This window comes from Megalops cyprinoides, chromosome 4, assembly GCF_013368585.1.
Source record: "Megalops cyprinoides isolate fMegCyp1 chromosome 4, fMegCyp1.pri, whole genome shotgun sequence".
Taxonomy (NCBI): Eukaryota; Metazoa; Chordata; class Actinopteri; order Elopiformes; family Megalopidae; genus Megalops; species Megalops cyprinoides.
The window spans coordinates 16567346-16590436 of NC_050586.1; the positions used below are offsets into that span (position 1 = coordinate 16567346).

A 23091-nucleotide genomic window follows, 5' to 3' on the forward strand; every position below is an offset into this window, starting at 1 on the left:
TGCTTCAACTGCCAAACACACTTTTTTTTTTCCCAGCCACCCATTCCCCCCTTTGCCCACTCCTGTAAAGGCTGGCTCCACTTGGAAGATTCCAGGAAGTCGCCGTTTTGTTTGTTTTTTGCTTGCTTATACTGTCGTTCTGTCCCAGGTGTGCCAGTTATGTCCTTGACTCTCCAGCCTCCAGGGCACTGTCCCCCCCCCCCCCCCCCCCCCCCTCAATCCAGCTCATTTGCTACTGTCACAGACATGTTATCCATCTAATGCTTTATTTCTCTCTGTTATCGGGTGCGCCCTCCCCCCTCAAATGTTTACAAGTACAAATTAAACACGACATCAGGAGGTTTGACCCTGAGGTTTGTGTGGTTTTAATGAAGGTCAGCCAAGATCAAAGAACCATCATCATAAAGAGGGGAAAAAAACACCCCATTAAATGGAGGTTAGCTAACGCCAGTTTGCTCTGCTGTTTCATCCACTAATGCACCTACAGGGCTGGTCTCTTCATCTCTGCTCTGCTATAGATCTGATCCGCAGCACACAGACATCAGAGTGTGGAGGGGGCTTATGTGTGCACCTGGCCTCTGATGGATCAGAACAGAGGCACAGTCTGTGTCCCACTTGTCCCTCTGGCTCAGCAGGTCCTGGCTCTAAAACACCTGTCCATATGGGACGGTGACATCATCCTGTAGCCCCTGGGGCCAATAGGAAAGGGGGTTATTAACACAGAAGACCTGACTACAGGTTCATTCCGTGTCAAGGGGGCTTCACAAGCAAGCCGTGTCCCTAAGAAAGACATCATCATTATCTCCTTCCCTCTTCGCACACTCCTCATTTGTCTGATGGAGAGGCCTTCTATGTTCACCCACTGGTTTCCACAGAAACCGGTGCAGGAACATGACAGCGTGTCACCTGGGAATTGTAGTCCTGTCTATTCCGGTCCTCCTGAAGGAGTCCCATAAGGCTTGCAGTACATTTCAAAATGCACCTCAGCCTTAACTAGCTTAAATAAGAATGAGGTGATTTTTATTGGAAAACACTGGTGTTGTCATTCTGGGATACACACCAAATTTAATGGTTGAATATGATCTTAATTAATTTTAGAACAAGACATCTTTTAAGAACTGCTGTAAGTCACTGGTTTCAATGAAAAGAAAAAACTATTCCCTGTCATGCTGAAAAGGCTTTATTAGTGTTGTATATAAGGACATAAATTATCAATGCTTTTAAGAGGACAGTCTCTCTTTTGTGATACTTTATGCACCTCATAAACGGCTCTGCAATATTTTTCGAGGAAAGTAACTTTCCATTGCGCTCTGCAACACCGTAAGCACCAGCCAGTGCTCCAGCCTTGGCTTCTTTTGTGTTGTGAGAAAAATGGGTGCATTTTTGGTAAAATATTTAAATGCGGTCACAAGTGGAGGCTGAAATAACAACCTTTTCCCTGATTGCGTTTGTGCCCTGGAGGGAAAGGGGAAGATCGGAGGAGCAGTGTGAAGCCGCATGCTGCCAATGAAATCTGCATACAGTTGACCTTTTCCATTGATTGAACCGCGCTCCGTTTCCCACCTTAAATTTGCCTTTTGACTGTGCAGCCGCTGTCATTTTTACGGTCCTGTTGGACCAGGAAGCAGGCCACCGTCTGTGTGCAAGATAGCTGAGGGCCCGCCCTTGAAAAATCATCATGGAACATCTGTGAGCATCTTTTTTTTTTTTTAATTTTTTGGATGGCACACCCAGGCATCAGAACCCAGTTCTTCTATTAGGAGGGTGCGGTAAATTTTTTTGGTTTACTTTCTTTGGAAAGGAGCAATATCCATAGCCTTCTGTTTAAAAGCCCCTCCTCAGCGCTGTGTGTGCTGAAGAGCACAATGACGGGTGTGCTGTGTCCGGTGGGCAGGTCCCTGTGTGGTGTCCTGTGTTCTGGTGTCTGTTTAAGATGCGCAGGCTGTTCATTACAGGCCAGGGGGCTCCTGTGTGAAGCTATAGGGGCGCCGTCTTTTTTTTTTTTTTTTGGCTGTGACAACGCTGGTGGAAATTGAGTTTCCTCTTTCCAACCTGCTGCCATTTGGGCCTCCCAGGTGCATGTTAGTCATGCCATGAATCCCAATATGTTTGAGGGCTGAGGGGGGTTCAGGCCGCCTGCAGCACCACAGGAAGTGATGCACTCTGTTGCCATTGCAGAGCAAAGCTACTGTCTCTCAGGAGTTGTGACTTTTGAGTTGGTTTCCAGATATAGTTCCGTTGGTCCCCAGTTAGTGACATTGGTCTGGGTGTTGCATTTCTCAAAATGGGTGAGCCGAAAGATTTTGAATAGGCAATTAAAGATGTATTGGGCTCATTTGTTCGAGAAGTCCGCATCAGTTGATGATATTAAACGTATCCATTTTTCAAAGGCTAATGTTCAAAATGCTTTTGTTGACTGCACTCCGCCCCTGTTGTCAATGCACGTTACAATCAGCTTAATGAGGTATTTTTGAGATATGAAGCCCCGAGAACCTACATATAATTGCTACTCTCATGCATCTTTTGTGCACTGGGCACAGCGTAATGACAGTCACTTTAATTGAAATGTGTATCTGAGTTACTCCTCCCGCTTCTTCCCAAGCTGGGAGAGTTGATTTATTTGAGCAGAGACAGGAAGGCAGTGTAAGATGATAGACGGTAAAAGTCCATCCGAGAGGGAAAAAAAAAAAAACACGAGAGATAAAGAGATGGAGGGAATGCATGCTGGCTGTGCAATGCTAATATCATTGCTCCTGTGGGACCTTTAACATCAATTAGTGTGGCTTGCTTGTCTGCGGCAGTCAATCTCAGCTGGGTAATGTGCTTGGGGCAAGACCCCCAGGTGCTGGTTACAGGCCTTGGGAGAGCACTCAAATTGAGAATCCTGGCTTCACTTGCGGCCTGCTTCTGGGTGGCTGATGGGGGCAGCCATACCCATCTTTAGCAATAAAAGAGTATAGATCAACAGATCCGAGATATGATTTACATGATTTATCAGGCCTGTCTTTTCAGCCTTTATGAGCTGAGGGCCTTTGAAGGCCCTGAAAGGCCAGGACTGGTTAGGAGGCCAAAAGAAATAGACCCTGCTCTCTTTGCAGCTTCAGTCGACTTGAATTGATTTCATGATTATTGTATTACAGTTTGAAGGGAAATTCTTGTGTACATCTACAAAAAATACGAACGCATCTCTCCAAAACAAGTATACGAGGCAGGTGAAATAAATATATAAATGAAGCTTTTATGCGTTGACCTTGCTTTGCCATGAAACATTGAAGCTGTTTACTGTTTACTGGAGAACTAAGAGGGACTCTTCCTTCCTCCACCACCACCCCCCCACCTCCCCCAAATCCCCCACTCCCCCCACCCCATCTCTCCCCGCTCTGTATGGAATGCGTTGTTGTCTGTGTGGTATTAAATATTAATTGAGAATCAGTGGAGGACTTGTCTCCTAAATGATGGAACAGAAGGGCCCGGCTCGCCCCAGGCAGCCCGCAGGCGCCTTTCTTCTCCCATTTACCTGCGGCCCTGCGCACCAGCACTTCCCCCACCCTGACAGGCCTGCCCAGACGCAGTAGGGCTCTTCTTCCCCTGTTCATACAGTGTCTTTCTTCCACTATCTCTTCCTTTGAGCTTGTTGTCCTATAATCTCACCTCTTTTTCTTTTTTTTTTTTACATACACCCCCCCCGCCAATGTGCATGTGTTTGCTCTCAGGCATACTGTTGTGGAAAAAAGAAAATAAAACTACTAGATATCATCTCCAAGAGAGTCATAAGAAAAGAGGCATTATCATGAGAGGAATGTTAATTCAGATGGCAGGCTTTTAATGTGTAGCTTTGCCTTTTTCCATTTCCCTTGGCTTTTTACCTATATGTGCATGTACTGTTTATTGTTTTGGAATATGTACTTCATCCTAAGTCTAAGTAATTTTTGTGTTTTTTTTTTTCCAACTTCCAGCTTCCCAGTAGAATATCATAGGAATATTATATCATGGTGGCCACACACAAGGAATCTGTCAACAGGTCCTTTTGTCATTTTGGTCTGATGGGATCTAGTTTGCTCATGATTTGCTAAGAAAAAAATGAGCAATCTGGCACCAGAGGTTTTCACTTGATTTTTTTTTTTGTATGGTTTGGTTCAGATGGATAGCAGCGCTGCACAGGTCTGTGGTCTGGGAGGGAGAGAGGGGGATGTGTGTGGAGGGGGGTGGATCTGATGCCGCAGGAATGAGTTCACAGGCTCGTGAGCACAGCCCTAATCGCACATGACAACATGGGCTGGTGTGCCAGTCGCAACGCATAACGGCTCACTGTTTGTGCTGAGCCGGGGTATTTGCTGATAAAGCTGTGCTTTCTAGACCATGCTGTGAGCACAATGGGATGGCCAGCGCTAGCCGAGGGGCACGCTTGCCACAGCAGAGAGGGACTGCCCCCCCCCACACACACACCCAACCCCCCCCCACCTACCCCCTCCCAGACCAGCGCAGTGGCAAGGCCATGTTCCCCTGAGTTGTGTCTGCATTTACTCTCATTTTAACAGACAGGTCTGGTAACTCGAAGGCAGGATTTGGTTGGATTATTTTTTAAATCTTTTTTGTCATCTTGCCCTCCCACATCCCACAGAGGGCATGTGAAAGCACTCTAAATGGGAGGGGGGTGCTCTCTTCACTAAACCATGGGTGTGACACTTTCGCCAGTTTGACTGGGTCACCCCCACTGGCTGGTCCAGAACAAGTGGGGTCTTCTCTGGCATCTCGCACGAAGCGTGGGGTAAACAAATTGCCCCAGATTCTCCGCTGTACACAGATTTCTCACAATGGGGTTGACACGCATAGTGACGACTTGCATTCTCCATCAAAACAAAGGGGCTCACCGGCGGTAGCTGGACAAAGTTCAGGGGTGTGGTCTCTGGGGGGTGGGGGTATTCACGGCAGACACCTTGGTTTGGTAGCATTTGTCATCAGTCCTCCCCGCTACATATGGCAAAGAATCACTGCCCTGCCCTCGCGGGCATTCCAGACGACATTAAGCAAACGAGTCCTAATGGCCGCTCGGATCGGAGTGGGGAAGTGGCGATGGGGCAGGAATGCGCCGCGGCCCGTCATTTGTTTTCCCACGCTGTTTGTTTTCCTCCGCCAGGCGCTTTGAGACGAGAGCCCGGGCTGGCTGCGCTCGCCTAATGCCGCCGAGCAGAGACAAATGGAAAGTGACACTTGTGTGTGTAGAATGGTATTTGTGGTGACGCTTCGACTACAGATAATAAAGTGTTCGCCCTGAGGTGATTTCGCTCGGCGAGCACCCCCGATGAAACTCACTTACTCAGAGAGGGAGAGAGAGGAGACAGACAGAGGCTCTGAGAGAGAGGGAGGGAGGGAGGGAGAGAGAGAGGGAGGGAGAGAGAGAGAGAAAGGGGGAGAGAGAGGATAAAGGAGACAATGTGAGAGTGGGGGGAGAAAATCCAGACTCATCGGAAATGACACACAGAATTACTAAAAAGGAAGTGAGATCCAGCTGGCGGGCGGGTGCTGGGATCCCAAGGCCTGGTTTCAGGGCCAGGGAGGGTTGCTCTGCGGCGTGTGTGTGTGTGTGTGCACGCATGTGTGTGTGGCCCTGGTGGTCACAGAAATCAATCGGTACAGATCAATCAGCAGCCACGTTCTCCGGGAGTGAGCCTTTATAGGACAAAATTCCTCTGCACAGCACTCACGGGAGAAGAGGAGACATGTCTAAGATGGAGTGACAGGCACAGCCTGACCTGCTTTGGGATTGCTTGTGGACTGTCATCTCGGCATCTGTGTGCCATGCTCTGACCTGCATCTATACTTCATTAGGAGCGCAGCAAAGAAAAATAAAATGCTTAATCGAAAGTCACAGCGATCTTGGCTTCTCACAAATGTAAGCCCCCCTCCTGACTCCCCACCCCTCCCGAAGGACAGATCCCATCTCCTTCCTAATAAAGGCCAGCAAAAGGCTCTGGCAAAGAGGAAGAGAGAGGGGTAGAGCAGACGAGACTTTCTCTTTTTCCTCTCCTGGAAGAGGCAGGAAATGAATTGACTGAATCAGAGACGAGATTGGCCTTAATGAAATAAAAGATTAAATTTGGAAGGCACGTCCAAGCTTTTACATTTTAATGACAAAATCCATTTTTGACAGCGTGCCATGTTCCCCCCTCTGTGATGGATCATGGCTGAGATTGCAAAGTGCTGCAAGTGTCTCCAATCAGACCGTCATTTATGCACATTCAGCCTCCTTTCACCCGTTTTTTGAAACGCGGGTCATTTGTAACCCTTGACAGTCATTAGAGACAGACAGGAATTAGGGTGCAAAGTTCAGCATGTTGCCCCGCACACTTGCAACCGCCATATTCTTGGTGCATTTGCAGAATGGGCGATCTTTTGAGAGAGAGTGCGCGGCGTCTTCGATTTCTGCATGTTTTCTCGAGCTGTATTCAGGAGAGAAATCTGAAAACACGGCGGTGGCAGTTAATTTGAAGTGGCAGGCAGTTGTTAATGGGTGAAAGGATCTCTTGCAGAGCCCATCCATCAGCAGATATTTAGTTCAGACGTTTTTTGTGTGTGTGTGTGTGTGTGTGTGTGTGTGTGTGTGTAGATTCAGAATGCTGATGCACCCAGTAGATAAGACGCAATAGTGGGGGAGCTACAGAAAATAGTATACCAAAATTAAAAACCGAGCACTGTATGTCTAGATTGGAATCTGTAAAGCTTTTGTGTCTGAATACAATACATATGCATTAGAGATATTTGAAAAATGTAATAATTATGATTGTTACTATAATTATTTGAAAGAAGGGCTCGGTCAATTATGGATATAATTTGCTTCCATTGTCCACGGTTGAAATCACTTTGAAGCAGTTATTGAGGACAACCGTTGGGGTCTGGATCAGTAGATTACCCATAGAGCAATTGGTTCTCAAAGCCGGGGACATACTCCCTTCCCAGTCTCCTCCAATTAGAACAGCAATTGATGTGGTCAATTCATCCCCGGCTTCACCTTATCCAGCTGGCTCTTGTGTCATTGGACAGTACAGAACCGTCTGTCAACCTGACCTAGTAACGGCTACCTACGGCTTTCTGGGTGAAGACAGAAGAGAGGAGAACAGTGCTGCTTTGTGTGAGGCTTTTGTCATGCCTGGTACCTCTGTGTGTTTGTAGCAAAGGCAGATGATGCTTCAGAGGGATGGTAATGAGTCTGGAAGTTTCTTTCTCACATGACTATGATTTTGTCCCTCTATCTTTTCTTCCTGAGAACATTAGCGAAGAGGGTTGAAATGAGTTACCTTCCTACTCAACTGTCATGTCCTTGTGTTCTTTATTGCTGTTTATTTTTTATTTTACTGTATTTGATTGAAATAACTTACACCTTTTCAAGTTTTACAATGCAATTGTGTGCGGGTAGTTATGGTTGTGTGTAGGTTTAGGCTTCACAGGCAAACTGTGACTAGTAACTGTAACTTGTTCTGTCCCCGAACTTAATTCCCATGGATTTTCACTGAACTGCTCCAGAAAGACAGAATCACAAAATAAGCACCTTCAAAATGTTTTCTTTGACTCCAAGCGGTTTTCTATGTGTGCTTGTCAGCGTGCACTTGAATTGTTTGAGACCTCTCCTAAGCATACAGCATTCAACACATCTCCCTCGTGAAGCAGTACCCCGCTGACTGTCAGCGCACAGATGCTCCTCCACTTACGCCAAGCAGGAAACTCCCGCCGCGTGCTGTGACTTTGATTGACTGACAGCCGAGCCAGCAGGACGCCTCTATTTTCTGAGCAGAGGGCCTGTGCTGAGGCTGCGATTCGGGGGGTCTGGCGGCCAGAATTGCTTGAAGTAGCCATGCTTTGTGTGAGCAATAGTCAATTAATGGGGCTGCGGCTGAAGCCGAACGGTAGCAGGGTTAATTGAAGGGGCCCAAACAGCTGGCTCTATCAGGGCCTATTGTGTTTTCACAAGCAGTTGTCACGGCGATTGAGGCCTAGCTTTAATCGCTGACTAATCAGCCCTGTGCCAGATGACACCTCCATTAGCACAAGGCAGGTATTGTTTAGGATGCAAAGCCACTGGCTTCTCTGCCTCTACATCCTTAAAGCCCCCTTTGTCAGCCACAGCACAAGAGGAAGAAAGGGTACCGTGAACTCTGATCTTATTAGGACTGAAACCAAGGTGGTTACAGTGCACCACAGGACATTGTCAAACAGGATGGGTGAAAATATTCCTGTGTGTCAATACTGTGAGCCAGAAAGCAGCCAAACCTGTGAAAAAAATCAGCCTTCACAAATATCCTGTCAGCCTACGGATTTTTATCAGTCAGGCATTGCATATTCAGGGCAGGATTTTAACCATTAATCATTGATTAACTTGAATAGCTACATAGCAATGAGGTAGAAAAGGGCATGACATTGCTCTGAGGTGAATAGATTTAAAATTCAGCATGACTGTGGAAAAAGTAGATTAACTTACCACGACCCAAAAGCGTCATAGTCATACGGTACGGACTGAATTGTGTTAAAAGGACACCGTCACAGTGGCTGGACTTGTGTAACTCATAAGGTCCTTTCAAGCTCTTTGCAGGTCTGTAGCCTCGTGTATGTTGAACAGCAAATGTCTTTTAAAAGGTTTGGTGGAATCTGATGGAGATTTTACTGCAACCGATTCCTTGTGGGCTTCGGACCACGACTTGTTATTTTTTCAACAATTGACCTTATTTTTTGAAATGGTTTATTTACTAGTTCTGTGTTTGTTCGTGGGTTGCTCATTGTTTGTGCATTCTTTCCTTCATGCAAGTAGTTACATGCATTGATGCCTTTTTTTTCCTCAGGTCAACCCACTTTGTACTTTCATTAGCAAGCAACAAGTGTTTATTTAAGTTTATTCCAACATACCCCACATGTCAATAAGTACAGCGCAGCAGTGTTTCCCTGCTTGTTGGTAGACAGAGGAACATCACTCAGCCTGTCCTCTCGAATTGATATCTGAGATCTGAGTCATATTACTGGAAAAAAAAATTGTGCAGATTGTTGTGCTGTTTATTCAATCTATTATTTATTATTATTAACCTTTATTTTAAAATTAAAAGTATATTTTTATTCTGGGTTCCCCTTTATACTGTATAGCCTCAAGGACGCTGCACTGGTCTGGAGTGTTGTCTGGTCTCCATTATTGTCTGTATCCCTCGGAATTGAAATGTTTTCCATCCTTCTCTTTGTGAAGAACTTTACTCCACCGTTTCCCCTTTATCACATTCCCTCTGTCATTCTTCCTTCAGTTCTCTTTTTTAACCCAATCTTCCTTTGCTCTCCATCTCTCTACCTTCACTCTCAAGCCAGCCTCATCTGTCACTGCTCTTTGTGATTTCCATAACCCTTTCAAGAAAAAGACTCCCATAAATTAATGGATTTTTTTTTTTATTTTATTTTTTTATGAATTATCTAAACCAGCCTTTACCTCCTTTATTGCATTTTATTCAACCACCCCCCAGCACCCCCCAGCACCCCCCCCCCCCCCCCCCAACCTCCCCCCCCCCCCCCCACCCGCAGCCCTGAAATGAGTTCATCAGAATTCAGAATGTGCCAGTGGCTAATTAGCAGAGTGTTAATTGAGTGTTCAGGATCGCGCCACCCCCAAGGACAGCACAGGCCGCATGAAGGAGACTGCAGCTGGGAGTGTTCCGTGATTCAAAGGCTGCCCTTTGTTGTGCGGCTCGAAGACCAGTAACAGCAGGAGCAAGGCCGCTCGTCGCCCCTGTACCTAACCCTGCTGCACAGAGCCATCGTTCCCATTTGGTCTGGGTGTCTGGCTGTGTTCAGTCAGTGATGACAGGATCTGAGCGTAGTTTTACAAGCTCCTAGACCTTTCCTCTTGCACAATGTGTTGGAGGATGTCATTGGAAGAGCTGGTCTTCACACATTGGCATTGTGTTCCAGGTGCTGTGCTGTTACAGATTAAGGCTGGGTTGTTTACTGCCTGTCTCTGTGGCTCTTCCTGCATGCGTGAAGCTGGAAACTTTTCATGTGTTTCATGCTGTGTTCTTAGATCCTGTGTTTTGTTGGCAGGGTTTCCAGTTCCCTCATATCGGGCTCCAAACTCTGGCCCAGTTTGTCTTTCCATGTAGTGTGGGGCTCTATTCAAGTTTTGTGGGCTGTAAACATATTACAAATGGCTGTGGAAGAGTGGATTATTTTGATACAAAGTTCATCATACGAAAACTATTGAAATGTACGAAAACTATTGAAATGTTTAAATCTTGTGAGGGTTTTCCTATTTTAGGTCTTTACCCATAAGGCAGTGCTGCACGAAACAGACGATAACTCCCGCTCTGGTGGTGGCAGACGAGCACAGCCGTGCCTTCTGAGGCGTCGTGAGGAGCTAACGCTGAGCACTGAGCTGCCGGGAAGCCAGAGTCTACATTCAGAGTATATTTGTCACCACACGCCATCTGCACGGCATTCATAACCGTGATCGCCAGCAGCCGGGGCAGATAAGTCACACAGCGATGGTCTTATGGAGGCGGCGCGCACCTCCCCGCCCTCAGTGTTATTCCCACATCTAGAGTTCCAGGCATATAAACCATGCGGGCTTCCCGCCAGTCAGACAGAAATGTGTGACCCGGGATGAAAGGGGTGGCACCCGAGGGGAAGAGTGAGCGAGAGGGAAGGGAAGGAATCGTAAGACCATGGCTCTTACCAGAGGAAAGGAGAGGAAGGAAATTCTCAGCAAAAAAAGCCGGAATCTAAATAGACTCAGACCCTCATTTGTGTCCTCCTTGCCGCTGGTGCCACTCTGGGTTCTAATAACACGAAACCTTTGTGGAGCCGAGATGGGTTTTATGGGGCTGAAAGGCCTCTAATCCCCGTGGCCTATGAAGTGTGAAACCCTTTGAAGCCAGGTTGGCATTTGAAGCCTCAAATGTTTACAAACAACAAGCGCGGTAGAAACCAAGCGGGTTTGCAAATGCAGGAGAGGCGCAAGAGCCAACCCGAAAAATATCGACGCGGCCAGGAAGGACACAGAGTGGAGCGAAATTAGTGGCTCTTCAATTAATTTCATCTTTGTTTTTCTCACAGCAGTAATTAGGAAGAGCGATGAGCATGCAGGGGAAAGGGGCGGAGCTCAGGATTTGGCGACACCGAGCATCGCTTCTCATTTAAACTGCTTGATGATCAAAGATTTTTTTTTAAAACATGTAAAGGAGTTTGCAGAAAAAATTTGCCATTCCGTTTGCATGCAGGCTACCAATGTGCTTTGAAATGAGCATGTTTTTGAGCAAATTAAATGAGTCCGCTGTCAGCTTTGCACTGACTCGTTTCATCGTGGGTACATCAAAGCATGTTGATACTCTGCATATTTTTGGTTTGGGAAGATCTGCTGTCTTTGGTGTACAAAAGCATTTAGGTTGTGACCTGTTTCAGCCACCTCCATTTCAAATTTAACCACTTTGGCAATGATTTTTAAAAACAAGGTTAGCCAACCCAATTCTTTAGCGGCCACAAACCAGCAGATTTTCTAGGTCGTTGCAAACAGTAAAGCGCTAATGACCTTGAACCCATAATCACTTGAATTTAATTTGATCTCATAGTTAATTCAGTCTCATAATTAAAAGTTCAGATGGAACTAAAATATAAGAGCGTCTCTTACACTCAAAGACAAGGCTTTCCATCCTTTGCAGTAAATTGTGAAACCATTGAATGACTGGGGCTGAGCTCAGGTGGTGCTAAAAAGAGTCGGGCATTAGGAGATGAGCTTGTGTCTCTGAATAAACCATAAGAATGTTCTGTCAAGGAAAATGTCCCATTGTTGTGGAAACTAATTAGGCATGGAATACAGCATTTTGTTGGTTGTAATTTGTGATTTAGTGTCAAATAATACCTTTGCAAAAAAGTTGGCCATGAGGGCTATCAGCCATTGCAAGAAATGTACGGTGTACATTTCATTTCATCTTTCTGGATTACGCCGGGCAGCTTGCTCTGGGACTGCGTTTGACGTTTCCAGGAAAATGCATTGACACAAAGCCGTACCTCGTCTCTCCATTTTAAACACCCAATTTATTTCCTTTATGAGATGGATCTTGTAGATTTAATCATTTTCACAGTTGGAGGCTCATTGGATACTTGAAATAAACTCCCAATGCAAGCTCAAATGGGAACAACAAATGAGTTCTGGCTGCCCAGCTGCAGAGCTTGTTTAAAATGACTTTGTTATGGAAAAAGAAATGAAGTGCGGTTTCTTCATAGCCTCCATCTCCCTATTCTTTAGGTTGCGTCGTCTTTTGCTGACTGCGTTGTTATAGCAGTTAATTTTAGCACTTTTTTGTTCATCTGTAAAATTGCATAAAAGTGTCATTTTTAGGAGGGTGCAAGTAATTTGCAGCAGTTGATTTATTGCTTGTAAATGGAGTGCTTTTTTCCCCCCTTTTTTGTAGCAGTGAGCTAAGTAGCCATGAAATTGCCTGAATAATGTAGTTTAAATCCAATCTCGGCACGGCCCTTCGCCTTCCCCCCACACTGACACACGTTGGGCCCTTGGAGATTGCCATTTCCCTGCTCTCAACTTCTTTTCAGACTGGTTAAGCTCCGGCTTTTTAAATAAGGGCCGATATGGGTGCGTGACCTGGTTTTATCACTGTGGAATTGAATTTCGAAGTCAGGGCAGCCTCAAAAACTATTATCCAGCCTGGCTGTGAAGTCAACTGGGTTGCGCAGTCACCGGAGGCACAGTCTGCATGGCGACAGAATTAGAGGGATGGATAAGCCAAGTGGTTTTCTTGTGCCAGGCAACTAAATCTTAGCAAAGCAGAGGAGTTACCAGTTATTTGTCCTCTCGTCTGGACAGCTGGGGCTTTGGGTTATTAATATTTAGTAATAATAATATTTATATTAATATAAGAGTTTATTTGTATTAATAATAATATTTTTTCCCACTGTCGTAATTGCTTTCAGAAAAGAACCACGCTCAAGATTTTTTATAAGTTGAGGCTAGATTTGAGCATGCTGTATGTACCTGTGAAATGATTTTATTCTGACCAAATCAGTCGATTTATAGATCTTGACTGTGTGAATGTTACTGAATTTCTTTTGATCTTCACACTTCTGTTGTTAATCCATGGACTTTGATAATAATTTTTTTTTAAAAAATTATGGATTTATTTCCATGAGTATAGAGCTAGTTGAATAGCCTTTATGGAAAAAAGAGGTGCTTATTATCAGTTCCTCTCTGATTAACTGGTACACCTATGATGACATTGTACACTAGGTTTGTGTATGTAAAAGCCACCAAGTAGTATTACCAGTACGCCAAAAGATTAGAATTTTTAGCCTCATCTCATATAGCCGGAATCTCTTAAGAATGTAGTGACTGAAATTGTTTTCATTACACTAAGTACACATTTTATCAAATTAAGTTAGCTAGCGAGATACCCAACTATCAACATTTTTCCCGTCAAAAAGAGTATAAGAGCACGTTCTTTACACAAGTGCATTCTTGCACTTGTGATCCATGTGGGGGAGTGAGGGGGAGAGTGGGCCTGCCATGAACCTACCAATGGCCTCTTCTGCTATAGCTCAGCAATGTTACCACCTAGGTAAACTCTGATGTCCCGCTAATTAGTCTAGCCTCCTCTTCTCCTGGGATCTGCACCAGTATCTGATCAATTTGCTCATGTAAAGGCAGAGCGGCTGCTTTGTGTAGCCTAGAGTTAAGAAGTTAATTAAAAATGGTCACTCTTCTCCAAATATCTAGAGATGTGCATCAGTAAAAATGTTTCCTACCTGCGTAAAAAACATATCCAAGCATTCCTACCTGAATTAAAAACACATCCAGGCATATCTAATTCATTGTTGATGTGTAGATCTGAAATAAAGTTTAATTTGTAAGTATTTTTAGCTTTGTTCTTTTTAAACATGTGGCTCAGGTGGTCATTTCATCTTCTATGTTTTTCTCTCTTTTATGTTCTAATGCTCTTGTAAAGCACTTTGTGACTTATGTCTGTGAAAAGAGCTATACAAATAAATTTTACTTACTTACTGTTTTGAACAAGGCACTCATTGGGCGTTAGAGACTGGAATTGCATCATGACATTGGTTTTTTAATCTTTTTTAAGTTTCTGTCATCTATTTATAGAAGGGATGGATCAAAAGTGGGAAAGATGTCCACATTGTTTTCACAAGCAACTACAAACAGACCACATATGATGTGTAGTATACAATTATTGTCTTGTCTGTTTATTTCTTTTTATTCTTGTCTGCTATTATTGTTATTATTAAACAGTATAGTAATGCATTTGGCAATCAGATGTTTTTAATACAGGTATTTGTTATGAAGATGACACCAAGCAGACATAAATGGTATAGTACTGTCCATTATGAAGGTTTATGCTCTGGGTCTGTGACTCTTTGTTTGACTAGGTTCGCAGTTTCTGGCTCACTCAGGTTTATATTAGCATTCCCATCAGCAGGTTTGTAGGGCTACAGGGTTTTGTAGTTGTATCTCTGTCGTCCTGGTCTGATTGAATAATTGAGGAAGTCACGTGGCCGAGGGTAAGACCAGAAGAGGCTTCTTATAAATCTCAACTGAGCCACTGCAATTAAATGAGTTCGTATTCCTCCTCCTCCTCCTCCTCCTCCTATTCCTCCGCCTCCTCCTTCTGATTTCCCAGGGTAACCCAATTTTGGACTAAAAAAAAGTAAGAATTAATTTCACAAAGCACTGATTTAACAGTGCCTGAGGTGTCTCCTTCGACAGAATGAGTTTTTAAAAAGATGCATTTGTCTAGGGATGAACTTCCACGGAAAGAAATAAGGGATAAGAGAGATGGAGAGAGAATTAAGGAAGAAATGCTCGGTAAATGTCTTGTTTGCTAGACGATTGTAAAGTTTTCTTGTCTGGAGCTGTTTTGGCTGGGTTTTTTTTATTGCTGTGTTTCTACATCACGCTTTATGGTGCAGCATTGTGCTTGTTGTTGTGAATCTCGGGACCATGATGGTGGACAGAATTTGATGTTCCACACTGATCCCAGGTTTAATTTGCAGTGTTTATTCTGTGCAGCCTGACCAAGCTAACAATAGTACATGTGCTGCAATGGGGGGAAAAAAGAACAACTTGTATGAATTAAATGTCTCACTTGCCCCTTGGTGTAAGAGTCCCTGGAGATTAATTTCCTGTGGTGATATACCTTGTCCCATTCACAGCCATTTCTGTGCTTGCCTCGCAGGTGAGCTGGCGGCTCCCACGCACTCCCCACGGTATCCCAGCGTGGCTGAGCTCGATGCCTACGCACAGAAGACCGCCAACAGCCCGCTGTCCATCAAGATCTTCCCCACCAACATCAGGGTCCCACAGCACAAGCACCTTAATCGGACTGTCAACGGCTACGACACTACGGGCCAGCGCTACAGCCCCTACCCGCACCTCCACACGGGCGGCTACCAGGGCCTGCTGGCGATCGTCAAGGCCTCCTCCACGCCCACGGCCAAGGGCGTGCTCAAGAACTCTGAGGGCAGGCGGACTAAGCTCTCCCCGGCCCAAATTGCAGTGGCCCCTTATCCACCACCCAACAGCAGCACTTTAGCCCACGGCCACGGCCAGATGACGTACCACACAGGGCCGCCCAAGCCCCCCGAGGCCCCCGCAATGTCGGTACCCCCCAATGTCACGGTGGCGGCTTCGGTGATCCCCATCACAGGAGGCCGAGGTCTGACCCTACCCCCCCAATCCAATCTCCCCTCCATTCAGAGCATCATCTATCAGATCAACCAGCACTGCCAGGCCCAGGCCCTGCAGCAGGTGTGCCAGGGGGTGGTGGTTGCCACGCCAGCCAACCCTAGCCCCTCCAAGCAGGCCACGGCTGCAGCGGCCGCGTCCTCCAACTCCTCGGGCGGGGGCTTTGCCGTGGGCATGGTGCCCCAGGGCAGCTTGGCATACGCTGGAGCAGTACTGCCCACCCAGGGCGCAGAGATGGTCAAGGCCGGGGCCTACGTGGACAGTATGGATTACATCCTGTGGCAGCAGAAACAGCAGCAGCACCAGCAGCAGCAACAGCAGCAGCAACAGCAGCAGCACCACCAACAGCAGCAGCAGCAGCAGCAGGCAGTGCTCCGGATGTACAGTGGTGGCAGTGGGGGAGGCGGAGCCATCAGCAAGTCTCCGGAGACGTGCGCTCCCGGGGGCGGGGCTGGAGTGGTGGTGGGCGGTGCCCAGGTCTCCTCCAGGCCCTACCCCCTTGCCAGTGCAAGTGGGGGCGGGCTGGACAAGGTCAGCTCTTCCCCTTTGAACTGCGTTGGCATGCACGGCAACTTCTCCGTGGGCCAGTACTTCGCTCCCCCCTGGAACAGCGTGCTGGTGACCCCCGACAGCGACTGTTACAACCCTCAGGAGCTGCCGGGGACGAACACAGGAGGTCCGGGCACTGGGCACCGAGACCTGGGCTTCCCTCCCCACCATCACCACCACCACCACCATCATCATCATCATCACCCCCCCATAGACAGTGGCGGAGGCCTCTGCTGCAGTTTGCCCAGCAAGAGCCTGTGCAACACCTCCATCCTGAGCAGCAGTCTGCAGTCACTGGAGTACCTGATCAATGACATCCACCCCCCGTGCATCAAGGAGCAGATGTTGGGCAAAGGGTACGAGACTGTTGCCGTGCCGCGGCTGTTGGACCACCAGCATGCGCACATCCGGCTGCCGGTTTACAGATAAGAAACTGCGACGCCGGGAAGAATGAAAAAAAAAAAATCTTAATTGAAGACAAACAAAGACACAGAAGAGGAGATCTTTATTATAAATCAATAGATATATGTGTGATTGGCACTGCTTTAAGAGGACAGAGGGCTCAGAGGGGTTAGGCTTGCTGTGGAGCGGAGGGGTCCTGGCATCAGTGGCAAGGGGTGCGAAGGTGTAAAAGTAAGAACGATTGGCTGGGGAGGGAGGGGGAGGGTTATTTCCGCGTGGGCCAATCGGAAGTTCCGTGGTGTGGTTTGCCAACAGGGATTTGCTCGTTGATTTTCTATCTTAGTTTTGAGGTTTTTTTTTTCTTTTTTTATTTGTGGATTTTTTTTTTGATTTGATTAAACTTTGTGACAAGATTCAAGGCTTGACATGACGTGCACACAACCTCCTCTCCCCACAACCCTAGCCACCCACAACGGAGAGTCTGGACCTTCATTGTTACCTTTGTATTCCAAAGGGGCATGGGTCAAGACTGCTTGAGTAACTCCAGGAAAATACACACACACAAACAAAATGTAAAATGTTGCTAAGATTTGATGGTCATGAAATCAGTACTTTGAAATGTTGTAAGAATCATTGTGCTTAAGAAAAATGATAATGATAGTAATTGTATTCAAATTGCACTGTTTGGAGTTAAAGAAGCTAGTAAACAGATTGGGAGGTTGGAGTGGGGTGGTATGGACATACAATATATTTAAGAAACTTGAATACTTGAACCTATTTTTTGTTGTTTTATATATTTGTAGGTATACAATATGCGTTGGCTGCTAAGGGGAAAAAGTGTCTGATAATGCTTAGTTTTTCCATTTTTTTTAGTTGGTTTGTATATTCTTCCTCTGGCTGCAGCTTCTGGTGTACGAGTTGCAAGGCTTCATCACTGCTTTGGTTCCATAGGAACCGTGAGCAGGACGGCTTGCTCTGGTAACCAGCACTGGAAACTACACGTAACCTTAAAACCACAAAAAAGTAACAAAAAGGTTCAGAAGTGTCACAAATGAAGAATGTTATTAATAGGAGGCTGACCATTAGCGGCCTCCCTTTCCCCAACGTCCCCCCCCCCCACCCCATCTGACTCACCCTATACAAAATACTACAACATGACTCTTGTGTTTGTGGTGTGCTGCTTGGATGTTTTTTTTTTTTTTTTTGTTACCTAAGCTTTTTTGTTCATTTTTTCAGAGCTTTTAAGGTATTAAATTGACCTCCCCCCCAATCTGTCATTCTGAAGCATCATTTAGGGTTCTTCTACGGGGGGAGATCGTGGGATAAAAACATGTGAGCTTTGACCCCAGGAGAGAGGACCAACTAGGGACCTTTAGTAGTGCCAGTCTAGAGAAAAAAAAAAAAACTAGCCGGCCAACCCCTGTGGCTCGGCTCACTTCATTGGCAGACGTGGTACAGGGGACCGTGAACTTCGTCTCTCAGGCTTTTTGAGAGGATATGGAGAACATCATCCACCTCCCTCAGCTCTCCCCTGTCCTGCAGTGGGGTAAAAGAGCAAGCCAAGACAGGTTGTGCTTATAACTGGAATAATTTGTGTGCTACTCACTCATCTCGCTCATCTCACTCATCATCTAGCAGGGCTTTAACCTACCGAAGGAGCTGGTTGTGATGGACCTGAGGGTGAGGGTGGTGTATTTTTGGGAACTGAATATGGGAATGGTCAGAGCAGAAGTGATGCACCATTTTTCCTGGCAGTTTTTTAAAGGAGTCATCCTCCTTTGCACTGAATGCAATGCACAGGGCCAAAGTCTGACAGCGGCTCTCAGGTCAGAACCCTGAAATATTTATGACTGCGACCTTCCTATGAATGTTCAGCGTTGCACTTAAATTAAGTTTTCAAACTGAATGCCTTGTTGGACTGTAATGGAAGATAAAGTAAAGAACTGGATCAGAGCCTCAGTTCTCTGTTCCAATTAGGGCTTTTCTCGTCAGCCAGATTTTAGCAGCACATGAAATTAATTTCACTTCAGATAGGTAGCATTCTCCTTAGGCAAAATGTTAAGAGGCTGAAATGATACAATTTAGTTACAACTGTGCTAACGTTCATCCAGACTTTCACCAGAAGTCGAGTTGTGTGGAATGATTGCATGTCCCTCCCTTTTTAATTGCCATGTAAAACAAGTCACATTTAAGAACATTTTCAGGACGCAGACACAATCTTTGTTGTTCTCGCTTCTAATAAGCCAGTCCTATGAAAGCAGCATGAGTAAATGCTACAGCCCTGATGATTTGTGCTGATCCCTGCTATCGGGGTTTTTTCAGCAGTGTGGGGAAACGTTATTGTGGGAGCTCGCAAAACAACGCTCGTGAATCAAAAGAAATTCCTTATAACTTTGGGAACTCAACAAAGGGCGTCGGCGGTGCTCTTGAGCAGAATCGTGCTTTTCTGCGTGAGTGCACGCGTGAATATATGACTTCATAAACACTCGTGTTTTATGACGGAGCCTCGGAGACCGAACCAACTTATTATCTTGCCACTCTGCAACAACACCGCGAGCGCATTCATCATATCGCAGCGCCGCGGTAGGAGCCGCGCATTCGCCTCACCCCTGTTCCCAAACCATGAATATCCATAAAAAAGAACACCCTGCAGATAGATTTGGAGCAACTGCAAAGGAAAAACGCTGGACTCCCTGAAAGGAATTAATTGGATCTTGTTTTCCACCTTCAGACAATGCAAACGTGGAATGCTTAATTTGATTTTCTGTTAATAAATATCCCTGCCAGCGAAGAGAAAAAAAAGAGGACCTTGGAACTAATAAGCTAATAGTTTATGTAAAAGCAGCACTGTCTTGGAAAGCTGACGGAGCGAGTGGGCTGTTGAATACCCAGCCCCTGTGCTTGCTCCCCATAAGCCGCCTTAATGATACGGTTTAATCTTTTGGGTTGTTGCATGGGCTTAATACCCCTGCCGCAGTTTTGTGTTGTGAATTTCTCATAGAGCTACTACACAGCTTTACAGAGACGCATCCGCCTACAAATCCAATCTTCTTTGCAAGTAAAACTAAGCACATATTAAACCCTTCACTTGACATGGTTGTCTTTCGTTAACTCCGCTGTAACGGAGCTCTTTGCTCTAACCCTTTTCCTGTAAAGCCTAACCTGGGTGATGTTTTGGCACAGATCTCCTGCAGGAGCCAATCATACTAAGAATCTTTGGTCAGTGCGGGCTAGGGAGGGGAGGCATGCCTTGGTTTTGAAATGAGTTGTGTTGGCCATTTCCTGGGGACGTTATTGATCCACAGTTCATATTCTTTGGGTTGCGATTAACTCCCATATTGATTGGAGGCGAGGGTAATACACATAGAATGTAAATGTAAAATCTCCACACCTTCCGGTAATACTTCCTCTCTCTGCATTCGATCTGAAGTGTAACTTCATTTTGTTGCTTTCTGAACTTTCCATTGAACCACTTACCGCTGGAAATTTAGTTTAATGGCATATGTAATATGCATGAGGGGGCCTCATTTAATTCTTCGGTAAATAATTCTACATACATAACGCATGCATAATTGACCAGGAGATGAAGGTAAAGATCAAATGAATACCTTTTTCGTATTAAGACAAGTATAAGTCAGTGATTGCGTTATGGAGGAGTTTGAAGATTTTATTTAGATTTACTGATTTCTTTCCAACTTAGGATCAGATGATCAAATGAGTAGACTGAGACCATGCTTCCTTGCTAGCTTTCACTCAGAAATGTCATCAAAGACTCTCAAGCTGGCCAGAGTGGTCTCTTAGGATTTGGGTGTGGTTGCGGATTTCTTTCAGATCTTTGTCAGCTGAAAAGAAATTTCTCTTGTCGTGTCCCTCGGGGCCTGCTTTTGGTTTTCCTTCCCTCCTGTCATCTTTTATCTCTGTTGCTTTTTGTCTTGTTATTGTAAATGGATCTACTGGAAGTTGGGAGGGGGCTTTCTTTCCCTCCTCTTTCCTTCCCCCCTCCTGGTAGGACTCCAGTGTGGGATCTCAACTCCTAAGCTCTCTTGTCCTGCCCCAAAGTGCGGTTTTGATGTTTTAGCTGAGTCAGCGGGGGGTGTTTCTGTCAAAGACTCTAGCTGGTGATGCTGGGGTATATGGGATTTCGCTCTGCTGAGGAAATGAGACCTCTTCATTTTTATTATCAAACGATGGTGCTGGGCCGGGGCATTGATAACCGAAATGATTTTTTTAAATTGCAAAATTTCATTCCATTATTCAATTTTTGTCCCACCACATAGCTATTTTTCCTTGCGTTGCGCTAACTTGGAGACTGCAATCTTGTCACTGCTGTAGCAAGTCATGCGTCCTTTTCAGTGATTGTGGATTGGAGGGAGGGGGGCCTCCGTCTTTATTTTGGGGATGCAGAGGCTCCATGATGTCTCTTTGGGGCTCTGGGCTTTCTGTGGTTCTGTGCCTGTCTGGGGGGGAATGTATTCCGCCCACCGTAACCTCGTCCCATTCTCGCAGAGCAAGCGGATTCCTTCCCCGGACAATGGGCGTGCGGCCCGCACTGGGATAATGGTATTAAATTCCAAATAGATTTCTACCCGCAGCTCCTCCACACTGGGCTCTCTCAGCTGTTGAAGCACAGTGACATATGGCGAGTCGTTATCTAAACCCCCCCCACCCCCCCCACCCCCGCCCCTCCTCAGGCCAAGCGCCTTCAACAGACTTAGTGCTCAGCGCTTAAACAAACGGAGATGCCAAGTTCGGGGACAGGCGTTCATCCGTGGCTATGCTCTGGTCTCTGAGGGCCCCCTCTCTTCTGAAAGCTCCCTTTGAAAGCCGGGTTTTGTTTGATTGGTGGGGTTTGTCTCATGTCAGATTATGCACAGGCTGTGCAGATCTTTGGGGGGGGGGGAGTATGTGTTCTGTGACACGTCGTTCTGGGAGAGCGGGTCAGAGCAGCCCTGAAGCATTGGAGCGCCCTATTTGGTAATCAGGATAATTGCTGCGTTGCTGGTGCCGGTTCCAGTCCCGCGGCCTGTGACTCGGCTCCACATTCGACAACACCCCCTTCCACCTCCACCCTGAAGGCCAAGGGTGAACTGGGCCACTCCAGTCTTTGCTGTAGCAAAGAGTTTACCATCTCTGGCACACCACCACAGTTTTTATTTTATTAGCTCCTGAGGGACAGAATACTTGTGAAATTCAGGTTGGTGCTAGAATAAAAGAAGTATTTTTCTCTTTGGAATGTGGTGGGATTTTTTTCTTCTGGTGACCCTCCACATACTTCTCTCGCTCTAATTTCACAACGCCTGTGTTGCTTCACCCCTGTGAGGCCTTACCACTTGACCACTGTCCACTCAGTCACTTGAAAGCGAGTGTGTATGTAGGTGGGGGAGACTGAAATACAGCATAAGTTCCTGTTGTGGCTGCAGTGGGCTTCTGAAGCAGAAGTGAAAGGCGAGAAAAAGAGGAGCAGTCTGTAGGATGTGCACATTTTCATGGGAGGAACATGTCATTGATAAATTTCCTCTACTGCTACAGGCTCACTTATTTTTTGCCAGTCATTTTCACAAAGGACTGCGCTTTGGAGAGCTGCAGCATATTTGCAGCATAGAGTCCTTCCAAAAATGACATGGAGGATGGAAAGGAATGCATTTGTACCTCCATATATGAATATCTGTACCAAACAGAATACAATAGATTAACTGGGAATGAGAATTATGTTGCAGTTTATTCCCACACTCTTTGTTATGGATTCTTTGAAACTGAAGCCCAACTTAAAATGTCCCATTGCAAATTATCCCCCTCTAGTGTTGGGTCTGGGTATGGTCTAGAAAGATGCATGCTCCTGGATCTGTTTTTTTTTTTCCTTCAATATTATGTCAGGTTGAGTCTGAGTTGGTCCTTTTGAGACCTGCTGGTGCAAGTGGATGTATACACCGGCCCACTCGGAGGGTATAGCGTGAGAGCCGGCGTTGGCCGGCCTATCTCTTGTTTATCCCCCTATGGCCCTGGGGACAGCCGCTAATCAGCTTTCCGCAAGACCTCAGCTCACACACATTCCTCTCAACTCGTTTTTATCAACATTTCAAGCATTTCAAGGGCACGAGGAACAAGGAGAGCGAGAGGGTCCTCAGAGACCAGGAGGAAAGGCTAAAGGCGGTGGGGGTGGGGGGTGGGGGTTCACAAGCTGGCTCATTACTTGTATCTTTTCTACCCATTTTTCATCTCCAATTTGTTAGGGTGAATAAAATAGAGAGTGAAAGAAATGAACTCCAAGGAGAGTCCCAAGGCCGTTGATAGGCAGGTGTAGTTTAATCGCGCATTCAATCATTTACAATTGGTTCCTTGGATGCAGTTGATTGGAGGGCCTCATTGGTGGGAGGGGTTTGTTAGACTCAGCTGTTTAAAGGCCCCCTTTCTGA

The 23091-nt window shown here is 46.0% G+C and overlaps 1 protein-coding gene across 1 annotated transcript in view; it reads left to right on the forward strand.

The window, feature by feature from the left end:
- The window catches only part of fam222a (family with sequence similarity 222 member A), a 58749-nt gene extending 38496 nt beyond the window's left edge, over nucleotides 1–20253 (forward strand). The window contains exon 3 of the mRNA XM_036527362.1: nucleotides 15219–20253. Within this exon, the coding sequence (XP_036383255.1) occupies nucleotides 15219–16705 (1487 nt within the window). The 3' untranslated portion in view covers nucleotides 16706–20253. The remainder of the gene's footprint in view (nucleotides 1–15218) is intronic.
- The last annotated feature ends 2838 nt before the right edge of the window (nucleotides 20254–23091 follow it).